The 12,612-nt window shown below is 44.4% G+C and overlaps 1 protein-coding gene across 4 annotated transcripts in view; it reads left to right on the top strand.

Annotated features, from left to right (window-relative positions):
- The window catches only part of MATN2 (matrilin 2), a 241,413-nt gene that overhangs the window by 60,678 nt on the left and 168,123 nt on the right, over nt 1-12,612 (top strand). For 3 of the 4 annotated variants that reach the window (XM_063924151.1, XM_063924152.1, XM_063924148.1), the window contains 2 exons: nt 5,009-5,125; nt 11,305-11,355. In XM_063924151.1, coding sequence (XP_063780221.1) covers nt 5,011-5,125; nt 11,305-11,355 — 166 coding nt within the window. In that variant the 5' untranslated portion in view covers nt 5,009-5,010. The remainder of the gene's footprint in view (nt 1-5,008; nt 5,126-11,304; nt 11,356-12,612) is intronic. The other variant, XM_063924150.1, reaches the window with a different exon arrangement.

Below are 12,612 nucleotides of genomic sequence, written 5' to 3'. Positions count from 1 at the left end.
GCGCTGGAAAGCCACTTGCAGGCTTGGTGGCTTGCTGCGCTTCTCTGGAGATGCTGGGCATGCCCCTAGAGTGACGATCCCCACGAGGCCATGCCCAATTTGTTTACGACCACGCCACTTTTTTACGCGATCACCCCCAGAATTACGTTCCCCATGAGATTGCGTCTCCTTTAAGTTTGCCCACGCCCCTTTTTTGCAGCAGGTGCGCTGGGGCGCGCTGGGAGATCAAAGGTGCACACCGGGTGTCACCACACCCAGTGACGCCTCTGCGAGTACCGGTCACATTACCGCATCCCATATAAACACCATTTAATTAAATAGTTATTTCTAAATTTCTCATTAAGAAACTTTTGGCCTAGGGCTGCCGTGAAAAAAATTCTGATACTTTAGGGCACCGCGATTCAAAAACGTTTGGGAACCACTGACTTACATACTAAGGGGAAGGGGTGACAAGTTGTAATGTTAGCTGGGATTAATATATGGGTGTGAAGTGGTGGTTGGAGTAGGAGAGGATAGGGCAGGAGTGAGTGCACACAGAGATGATAGTAGGAAATATTTAGGGCTTTATATGTGACGGAAGGAATCGGATTCTGAGGTGGGAGCCAATAAAGCATGTGCAGAGAGGTTACAGATTTGGGTAGGGCCACTCCTTGAGCAACCCTCAGTGGGCTTAGGGCCTTATCAAAAGATGAACGCAGATCAATGCATACGCAGCGAGATCTGCGTTCATCTCCTCACATGCTGGGGGCTGCCCAGGACAGGACAAGGCCGCCCAGCATGTGTTAGGCCGCCTCCAGTAGCGTCTAGATTGCAGATGCACTGGAACTAAGGTTGACCCCTGGCTGTGCTGTCAGGCGGTCTGCCGCTAGTTTTTTCCTGAGCGACTGCGTGTGAGGTCACACAGCCGCCCCAAAAACAGTCCCGATCAGCCCCTGTTTGTAACATCCCCCCCCCATGCAGCATCCTTCCTGGATGCGGCCTCAATATGTAACATTGCGCACAATAATAACCCCCTTACTTCAACACTCCTAAGGTGTGGGGATTTCATATCACTGTCAGTAACCTCCATGAGATTCCTACATCGTCACCTGGAACTACTTACTTATAAATAAGTGCGCTTCAACGCCTCCTTGTTGATAAAACGAAATAAAACAATCCATCCCTCCAGGATAAAGTTCTTTCTAGATGATCTTCTGTTTCAGTATAGCAATGAGTCCGCTGTCTTCATTACATTACTCATCGTGCAGCACCTAATGGGGAATAATCATTCACTGTCATGTATAACCTGTATTAAGCGACAGCCAGTAATTACCCAGGCAGAATGGCAGGCCCCTTAGGTACTGAGGGTGTATACTCGACTAGCAGAAGATGGACATACAAGAACATATGTATATGTTAGATCTATTTATGTAACAGAAGGAAAGAGAGAAATCCGTTCCAGGTGCTGATGCAGAAACCAGGTGATGAATGGCATCTTCTGCCAATTTTACCACATAAACACGGCAATGCTCTAACGACCAGAGTATGTTCTGGCATGCTGTGTGTTCAGTGCAAACCATCAAATTGTATATTAAAATGAACGACAGTAACTATTGAGCATTTGGAATCCCGGGCTCCACCAGCAATGCCTTTCATACCTTGCTTGAGATTCGTCAGCAGCTTGTAGGTTTAGTGATTGCAGACACTGGATGGAAAGTCCAGTTTGTGGTTTATGTTAACGCTTTTTGCAAATTTATTGTGAAGTTGTGTAAATGATCTTGCCAAGAATCTCAGGGACAACGTCCAAGTTTGCAAAGAACTCCCGTTTTAATGGGGCCATTAAAATAGACAAATGTTGATCGCTTTATATGGTCTGTAATTTGAGAAGGTTTTTCCTTAAACTGGTTCCAGGACAAAATATTTACTAAAGTCTTCAAACGTTGGCAAACCTCGCCATAAGTAAACTGAAGAATTACTGTATTTAAACAAAAGTTTAAAATAGAATTGTCAGGGTATTTACTCTTAAGTCTGCCCACCAAAGGCCTCATTGTCGAGCACTATAGTTTCTTTGTACGGCGGGTGTGTTAAAACCTTTAAGACAAGATGGCTATAGCAGCTGGTAGGACTGACTGTTCTGTTCTTCCTCTTAAAGTTGTACAGAAACCTCAGGTTTACTTCTTATTATCTTCCTAGTGTTTGCCCACGGCTTCACTCGCGTGGATGTCTGTTGTTGCTCTGCGGAACTGATTTTACAAAGACCGTAGTACCGTCTAACATTGTGATGTATATTTTATCTCGTACACATTACCACAACATTTCTTTGTAAACAATATTTGCAGTTTTTCAGGAATTAACACAAAAGATGTTTGGCTACTAACTCGTGTGCAAACCACATAAAGCTGCCCGTGGGAGAAGCAGCTGGTCCTAACATCTACGCCTGCATCCCTGAGCATTTTTCAGGGTGTGCAATATATATATATATTAGTGATGAGCGGGTTCGGTTCCTCGGAATCCGAACCCCCCCGAACTTCACCCATTTTACACGGGTCCGAGGCATACTCGGATACTCCAGTATTGCTCGGTTAACCCGAGCGCGCCCGAACGTCATCATCCCGCTGTCGGATTCTCGCGAGATTCGGATTCTATATAAGGAGCCGCGCGTCGCCGCCATTTTTCACTCGTGCATTGGAAATGATAGTGAGAGGACGTGGCTGGCGTCCTCTCACTTTGTTTCAGAACTTTCAGGGGGCTGCAAATATCTTTATTCTGGGGACCAGCCGTATTATAGGAGGAGTACAGTGCAGAGTTTTGCTGACCAGTGACCACCAGTATACGTTGTCTGCCTGAAAAACGCTCCATATCTGTGCTCAGTGTGCTGCATATATCTGTGCTCACACTGCTTTATTGTGGGGACTGGGGACCAGCAGTATTATATAGGAGGAGTACAGTGCAGAGTTTTGCTGACTAGTGACCACCAGTATTATACATTCTCTGCTTGAAAAACGCTCCATATCTGTGCTGCATTGTAGTATATAGTAGGAGTACAGTGCATAATTTGCTGACCACCAGTATATAATATATAGGAGTACGGTACAGAAGGCCACTGCTCTACCTACCTCTGTGTCGTCAAGTATACTATCCATCCATACCTGTGGTGCATTTCAGTTTTGCACAGTTTGCTGACCACCAGTATATAATATATAGCAGTACGGTACAGTAGGCCACTGCTCTACCTACCTCTGTGTTGTCAAGTATACTATCCATCCATACCTGTGGTGCATTTCAGTTGTGCGCAGTATATATAGTAGTAGGCCATTGCTATTGATACTGGCATATAATTCCACACAATAAAAAATGGAGAACAAAAATGTGGAGGGTAAAATAGGGAAAGATCAAGATCCACTTCCACCTCGTGCTGAAGCTGCTGCCACTAGTCATGGCCGAGACGATGAAATGCCATCAACGTCGTCTGCCAAGGCCGATGCCCAATGTCACAGTAGAGAGCATGTAAAATCCAAAAAAAAAAAATTCAATAAAATGACCCAAAAAGCAAAATTAAAAGCATCTGAGGAGAAGCGTAAACTTGCCAATATGCCATTTACGACACGGAGTGGCAAGGAAAGGCTGAGGCCCTGGCCTATGTTCATGGCTAGTGGTTCAGCTTCACATGAGGATGGAAGCACTCATCCTCTCGCTAGAAAACTGCAGTGCCACTCCTAGATGGGCCAGGTGTTTGTGTCGGCCACTTGGGTCGCTTAGCTTAGTCATCCAGCGACCTCGGTGCAAATTTTAGGACTAAAAATAATATTGTGAGGTGTTCAGAATAGACTGAAAATGAGTGGAAATTATGGTTATTGAGGTTAATAATACTATGGGATCAAAATGACCCCCAAATTCTATGATTGAAGCTGTTTTTTTAGGGGTTTTTGTAAAAAAACACCCGAATCCAAAACACACCGAATCCGACAAAAAAATTTCAGGGAGAGTTTGCCAAAACGCATCCGAATCCAAAACACGGCCGCGGGACCGAATCCAAAACCAAAACACAAAACCCGTAAAATGTCCGGTGCACATCACTAAATATATATATATGTATACATATAGGGCGGGATGTATTAAGATACATCGCCGCCCCTCGGTGCTTATCGCAGTGATGTTGATCGCATATGTACTAACATATGCGATCAATAGCGCAATGCGGTGACGGAGGCCTCCCGCAATACCTGTGAGGTGGTCACCTCCCAGGGGTCTCCTCCGTCACCTCCCAGGAAGGACCTCCGGCTGCGTTGCTAGGGGGAGGAGGAGATTACCTTCCGGTACCAGGGCTGCCTGGAGGAAGGTATGCCGGGAGGAAGGGGGGACGGCGGAGGCGGCGGGTTGCGCCGGTTGGCGATAAGAAGCCCATAGGCTTCTATAGGGTATCGTCATCCAGAGATGGTGATACCCTGGACGGCAAAAAACTGGCGGTAGGGTCTTAGTACATTTGAAAATGCAGTAAAACCCCTGTTTTCGGGGGGTTTACCGCATTTTTCCTTTAGTACATCCCGCCCATAGTCATTTTGGACTTGAGGAGACTGCACTCGCGGAGTGTCAAGTGTCTGGTTTTTCCTTTATTGCTCCTCTCCCTGATGTCACATTGAGATCATACATACCTCAGTCTCTTTCTACATCACTAAGCCATACAACAGGGAAAATGTGATCCAAATTCATCCAGTAGTTTTTGCGTGATGCTGTAACGAACAGACAAAAAGACGGTAGTGTTTAAAGTGGCAATCATTTATAAGGCAAAACCGACCTGGCTTTTGCAGTGTAAATGATTGCCGCTTTAAAATAAGGGCAGACTTGCAGAAATTCTTGAACAGCCTGCTCATCGCGGGCTATTACATATTGGCCATGGTCTTTCCATAAATCCAGCCGTATGGTACACATCATCCTCTTATACATTATGTGTGCTGTGGGGTTTGAAACTACTCACAGTCATTGGTAATTGTATGTGATTTTAACCCATAATCATATCTATCTGTTTCAGGTATGGGTCTTACGAATGTGTGTGTCCTGGTCCCGCTCTTGTTTCTGGCTGCAGAGGCGCTAGTGAAACGGCAATCAGGAGGACAAACTGAACTGGAAATTCATGCTAATTTATTAAGTAAGTCAGCTCCAGATATTGCACGTATCACGAGTGTTTTGCGCTGCGCATGTATCTCCAGCTGAGGGGGCAGAGGTCAGAGAGGTCAGTGTAACGTGAGCTATGCAGAGCGGTACTTACCTGTTATTATGCCTGCTTACAAACATATATTTTATTTATCATTTGTAATAGCGAACACATATTCCATAGGGGTGGTCTTCAGTATGCCGGCTATCAGGATCCCGGCGCACAGTATATCGGCGCCAGAATCCCGACAGCCGGCATACCGACACTTTTTCTCCCTTGTGAGGGTCCACGACCCCCCTGGAGGGAGAATAAAATAGCGTGGCACGCGTAGTGCGCCACCGTGCCCGCAGCGTGGTGAGCGCAGCGAGCTCACAAGGGGCTCATTTGCGCTCGCCACGCTGTCGGTATGCCGGCGGTCGGGCTCCCGGCGCCGGTATGCTGGTTGCCGGGAGCCCGGCCGCTGGCATACCATACTACACCCATTCCATAGAGCTATACAGAGAATATTTGCTCATTTAGATCTGTCCCTGTCCTAGTGGAGCTTACAATCTATGGGATTCATTTATCAACAAGTGATAAAACTCGTTGCATATGATAAATGGTTCTCCAACCAATCACCTCTCAACTTTCGTGTTTTCAGCGCCCAACTGTCATGCGTTCAGCTCCTAACTGACGTGTTTGAAAAATGACAGGAGCTGATTGGCTGGAACACCGTTTCTCATATGCAACGAGTTTAATCATTCACAATGAGTTTTATCACTTGTTGGACCCCTATATTCCTTATCACAAGGACACAGTGTGCATGTTCTCCCTATGCAAAAGGGGGAGAACATACAAACCCCATGTATGTGTAGAAAGGGCCTAGGTGGAAATCGAACCCAAAACCTCAGTGCTGTGAGGCTGTAATGCTAACTGCTACGCCAACCATGTTGTCTGTTTTGCATCAAGCATAGACCTGGTGCAAGTGCATTTTGACAGTATGGAAGCGTGCAGATAGAAGCAGACCAGCCTCAGAAGTCTTCAAGACCCTGTATACGGGCAAATATACACTTTAGCATAGGGCACACAATCTGGGAGTAGTAATGACTGACTTGAGTCCTCAATGTCTATGGTAAGCTAAGAGTGGCCTGATGGCTGATACAGTGCACAGATGGGTCCTGTGTGTGCTTTTAGTTACACTCTGATAATTCCTATTAAAATAATTATCACAGTGGAAATAAAATTCCAAACGTGACTCCTCTGCGTGTACGCCCTGCTTCCTGCAGACTCAGGACTCAGGAGAGCAAAGTGGGGGCCTCTGAGGTGGCAAAAATACACATTACTGGTTCCACCCTAAGTAGTGTAGCTAGTGATCGCTAGTTACGCCTCTGGTTCCACTGTTCCATAGGAGAAAATGCCTCCCATTCCCCATCCTGTATGAGCAGCATTAAGTGGCTGAACACAAATCAGATTTGTGAAGCTTGAAGCGTTATATATACAATTTCCATAGGATCATTAGGGATGTATACAAAAAGGTCGACAATATCAATATTCACAATGTCGACAGTTAGATGTTGACATTTTAAAATGTAGCCGACAGATAAATATAAATGACGGTGCATACTAAGCATTAAAAATACTGATAGTCAATTTTTTTAAATTAATTCTTACACTTAACATGAAGTATAAGTGAGGTTCTTAGCACAGATTTGGCCAAATATGTTGGCCCATCCACTGCGTCCAGGTGAACTTAATTAGGTAAGTCCCTAACATCTCTAATACTAACACATCATATATATATTATTCCAGGTCTTACTTTAACTAGAGCCCATTCTAATATGTAGTCATCAATGCAGGGACCTGTGCTATTTATAACACCTGAGGGTTTTAAAATATAGCCATGTGAAGTGTCGACATGTGAAATATTGATTCTGTTAGAATGTCGACATTAGGGTTCATCTGTGGGTGGGAGGTTACGGTGACTGCCTCACCTGCCATAGACTTTTTACTCCAGAGTTTTGGCTATAAAAATGATTAGGAATATGCAAAGAAGATATTTCAAACTTATTCTTTGTATTTTTCATATACTTTATACAGTAAAAACTCTGGCACAAACGTTAGTATGATAGGAAAGGCTCTGCCTCACCTGCCTCACCCTACCGCATGTCACTGTGTTGCACTACAGGTGGGGCAGATGCAACATGTGCAGAGAGAGTTAGATTTGGTGAGTTATATTGTTTCTATGCAGGGTAAATATAAATACTGTCTGCTTTATTTCTACACTGCAATTTAGATTTCAGTTTGAACACACCCGATCCAAATCTAACTCTCTCTGCACATGTTATATCTGCCCCACCTGCAGTGCACATGGATTTGCCCATTAGTGTGCTTTTTTGGTTTGCTAATAAACCTGAAAAAGGCCTGTGGTTTGCCATGGCGTAATCTTTTGATAAAGGATTTGCTACGTGGCGAAAAACATAAATTTTAATGCAGAGGATTATTAGTTAGAATGAATAGGACATAGGGGGTCATTCCGAGTTGTTCGCTCGCAAGCTGCTTTTAGCAGCTCTGCACACGCTAAGCCGCCGCCTACTGGGAGTGAATCTTAGCTTATCAAAATTGCGAACGAAAGATTCGCAATATTGCGAAAAGACTTCTTTGTGCAGTTTCTGAGTAGCTCGAGACTTACTCTTCCAGTGCGATCTGTTCAGTGCTTGTCGTTCCTGGTTTGACGTCACAAACACACCCAGCGTTCGGCCAGACACTCCTCCGTTTCTCCAGCCACTCCCGCGTTTTTCCCAGAAACGGTAGCGTTTTTTCACACACACCCATAAAATGGCCAGTTTCCGCCCAGAAACACCCACTTCCTGTCAATCACACTCCGATCACCAGAACGAAGAAAAAACATCATAACGCCGTGAGTAAAATTCCTAACTGCATAGCAAATTTACTTGGCGCAGTCGCACTGCGGACATTGCGCATGCGCATTAGCGACTAATCGCTCCGTTGCGACAAAAAAATAACGAGCGAACAACTCGGAATGACCCCCATAGTTGGAGAGACTGTTTCCCGTGGCGGGGTAATATATGGTAACTGAGACTGATGTAGTGTTGCCGGGCCACTTGCATCACTGTCCTGATGTGACCTCTGAACTACACTACTGTAGGCGGACACCGAGATCTGAGTGTGAGTTTGTGGTAGCCGCGCCAGTTATCCTGGGCCATAAAAACAGAACAATATAACAAGTGCTGTGCTACACAATCTGTCACAGATGCTTGATATGAGGGAATTTTTTAATTTATTGACTGAATGAGCCATCCTTTTTGAATGCAGAACTGTGATTCATTTATAGTAGGCTGACGCTTCCACTCATTTCTCCTAAACTCATTATCCTGCCAAAATACACCATCTCATCCATGGAAGCATCTCATGTCCTTGTTGACTTTAGAGGTGTCTCGCAATCCTGGAAAGAGTCTATGTCTGAAAATACTGTTTCCCTGTGATTGGCAGCAGGGGGTGGAATAGTAGGTAATATTTATTACTGTGTATTTATGGAATTGCATTGGTTGCAATGGTTTCCAACTGTCTCTATTTTCCTGGCACAGTTCCTGGGCTGAGAAGTTAGAGATTGTAATTGTGCGTACAGTATACAGTATTACAGTATACAGTAAGAGTTTTATAACTGTTGCTTTGAGTTGCGTGTATCGACTTTCCTAAAGAAACCCGCTGCAGTTTTGCCTGCTTCTAATATTTCAAAGAGTCAGGATCAAATCAGGTTAATAAATATTTGGCTTGGTTATTTTGAATAGGGTTTAGTTTATGGTGGGGTCCAGTGGGGTTTAAGGGGGTGTATGATGGGTGGTGTTTATCTATTTCTTATGCAGGGTGCACATTGTGCGATACATCAGTCGTTCAATTGAATAGCTGATGTATTGTAAGCCCACCGGCGGGTGTGTACCCCAGATATGTCTGTGAACGACGTCCTGTGTTGACCTTATCATGTTGACCTTTTGACAAGGTCAAGCTTTTGTCGGTGTCGACCTAATGCATGTTGACCATATGGTGTGGTCCTATTGACTGTCGACTTAGTAACTGTCGACCTATCGTCCAAATCCGCATCTCAACTGGGTGGGCACATTCATATGTCCACCCAGTTGTAACGTTAGGCACGACACATTGGACGATTGGCAATCACCAGTCATCTGATGGGTTAGCGGATCGTCCAACCCGTCGGCTAAGTGTGTACCCAGCTTTAGCCTCTGAACAGATCTAGTTCTGTCTCTTATTCTGCTGACTGCAACACCTCCCTTCCCTTTCATGCCTTGTTTGTTGGCTATATTAATGGCAGGAAAGAGCAGTATTTCAGGGGATACATATGAAATCCTGGAGTGGACCCACCAAGCAGTCTGGAGGTGCGCTCCTCTTCAATACACTTGGTAGGCTGTTTGTACTCTTCTGGACTCTGTGGCAACTCTCACCCAAGCGGGCCTGGTTCTGTATAGGTATAAGTGTCAGATATGTCCCACTTGGCTTAGAAAAGGTAATTGACCCTTCCAAGTTGTGTGTGTATGTGATTAAGTCGAGTGGATGCTGAATATTTGACCTTTGACAATAGGACGTTTAATATCTGCCTGCTCCCTCATCCATGGTGCTTTGTGAGGACAAAATACAAGGGTTTGGCTACTCATTTTTCATCCCTGTTTTGAGCAGTAAAAAATCAGCACAACTGTTTGGAGAACATCATTATCAGTTGGTGTATATAGGCATGTAGGAATGTGGGTGGACCTTTTCTTTCTCTTAAGAAAAATGCTAAATCTTCATACAGAACTTTACATTTAGTTTTCAAATAAGTTCATCAAATTGCAAAATTTGCAGATTTACCTGAATTATTGTGATCTTTGATTGTGCAGGTTCCCCTCTCTCTACTCAAATGCCCCAGGGATACTGTAATTTTCTGGTATCCGCTTAAGGTGGGCCTGGACAGCATGTTATGAAAGCATATCCCTCAAGAACTTTCAACTGAGGGGATTGACACGGGATTTACAACACAATTTGGGGTAGATTTACTAATGTTTCTGAAAGAGACAAAGAGAGGAATTGACCATAGCAACCAATCAGATTCTCTCTATCATTTTCTAGGATGCAATAGATAAATGAAAGCTAAAATCTGATTAGGTGCTATGGGCAAAACCGCCATATTTCATTTTCAGAAGCTTCAGTAAGTCGGGAGCAGTATGAGTTATCGACGCATGAGATCCCGGCGCTCAAAATACCAACACCGGGATCCCGTTTTGTACAAAGCCAACAGGGGTGAGTAAGGGGTGTTCTCCCCTCTCCCCAACCCCTAACCGTAACCTCCCCCTTGGTGCCTAACTCTAACCTCCCCCCGTAGGTGGCTAAACCTAACCCCCTTTCCCTGCTGCCTAAACCTAACTCCCTTCCCAGCAGACTAACCCTAATCCTCCGACGAGGGTGCCTAACCCTAACCCCCCCCTCGCCGCAGCCTAACCCCCCAGGATGCAGCCTAACCCTAACCCCCCCCGCAGCCTAAACCTACCTCCCCCCCACGCGAACAGCTTACCTGCCTTGCGGCGAGGTCTCTCCTTATTTGGGAATCTAGCTGTCGGTATTCCGTCGCTGGGATGGTATACCCATTCTGGATGGGGGTGTCGGCCTTCAAAACAGGGTCGGTATTCCGTCATCTGTATTCTGACTGCCGGGATACCGACAGCCAGGATCCTGACTGCTTCTCAGTAAGTCTACTCCTTGGTGTGTGAAAGACCCACCATTGTGGCTGAAGGAAGAACATCACTGGACCAGGGAGCGTTAAGGGAACCTATTAAACCAAATACTTAATTTGTTGCATATTCAAAATGTATTTGTATGGCTTTGTTATCATAACCCTTGCTCTGCAAAAGTTCCATAATTTGTCATCCATAAACCACAGTAGAACGGAGCCAACTTAAGTTATTATGAGAAAATGCAGAACACTTGTTTGGCTGGCTCATAACGTTTTGGCAAGTCACAACTGTCTTATAAAACATGTCTCAAGTATTTTTTCAGTATAATATCCAATTAGGAAATAAAGATAAAGTTTATATGTCATATTTGTGAGTTATTCTATTAAAGCTAGATATAATTATCCCATGGAAGCGTCTTTCCTGGATGAAGGCCTCTCCTTTCTTCTCTTTCAGGGATGACCATGTTCCATGCATTCACTGAGAAAGGGAACTGGACAGGTTTCAGTAAGCAAACCATATATTGCGCCAAAACCCTATTGTTTACTAGGAATGCAAATGCAGACACTCATTGGCTCATTAAATGTAAATATGATAGTGATACTCACCAGGTTTTGTTATTGGTTGTTGCCCCATGATGATTGCACTTGTCAAGTACAATTCAATCAAGCATTGTGAGAAGGTCCTTCACAAAGTTCATAGATTCCGAGGTGCATTGAGATGTCTGGGTTTGTTGTACCGCTTGAGTATCCCATATCCAAATATTCCGAACTACGGAATTTTTTGAGTGAGAGTGAGATAGTGAAACCTTTGTTTTCTGATGGCTCAATGTTCACAAACTTTGTTTAATACACAAAGCTATTAAAAATATTGTATTAAATGACCTTCAGGCTGTGTGTATAAGGTGTATATGAAACATAAATGAATTGTGTGAATGTACACACACTTTGTTTAATGCACAAAGTTATAAAAAAATATTGGCTAAAATTACCTTCAGACTGTGTGTATAAGGTGTATATGAAACATAAATGCATTCTGTGCTTAGACTTGGGTCCCATCGCCATGATATCTCATTATGGTATGCAATTATTCCAAAATACGGAAAAATCCGATATCCAAAATACTTCTGGTCCCAAGCATTTTGGATAAGGGATACTCTACTTGTATTTAGTCTAATTGGAACTAACGCTCTACATATACTATAGATAGGATCGAGGGAGCATTTGTTTCTTCAGTTAAGTTTGTAATGTTTATTTACTAAAAAATATAACTGTGTTGTCCAAGCTAGACACACAAATAAGATGGAGCCATTAGCAGCCATTCACCTGCACATTCACAATATCTTATAGGTCCATACATACACAGCTACATAGGGATGCTGCACATGCCTTTGGCGTTGATGTGGAGGGGGGCACCAGAACATGCATGTAAAAATATATTTTCTCTTACGTCCTAGAGGATGCTGGGGACTCCGTAAGGACCATGGGGTATAGACGGGCTCCGCAGGAGACATGGGCACTTTAAGACCTTTAATGGGCGTGAACTGGCTCCTCCCTCTATGCCCCTCCTCCAGACTCCAGTTAGATCCTGTGCCCAGAGGAGACTGGTCGCACACTAGGGGAGCTCTACCGAGTTTCTCTAGAAAATAGACTTTGTTAGGTTTTTTATGTTCAGGGAGTACTGCTGGCAACAGACTCCTTGCTTCGTGGGACTGAGGGGAGAGAAGCAGACCACTTTCCTGGACTGATGGGCTCTGCTTCTTAG

This window comes from Pseudophryne corroboree, chromosome 5, assembly GCF_028390025.1.
Source record: "Pseudophryne corroboree isolate aPseCor3 chromosome 5, aPseCor3.hap2, whole genome shotgun sequence".
NCBI classification, from domain to species: Eukaryota; Metazoa; Chordata; class Amphibia; order Anura; family Myobatrachidae; genus Pseudophryne; species Pseudophryne corroboree.
Note: the sequence above shows the minus strand (reverse complement) of the source record. Positions and strands in the feature narration are given on the sequence as shown.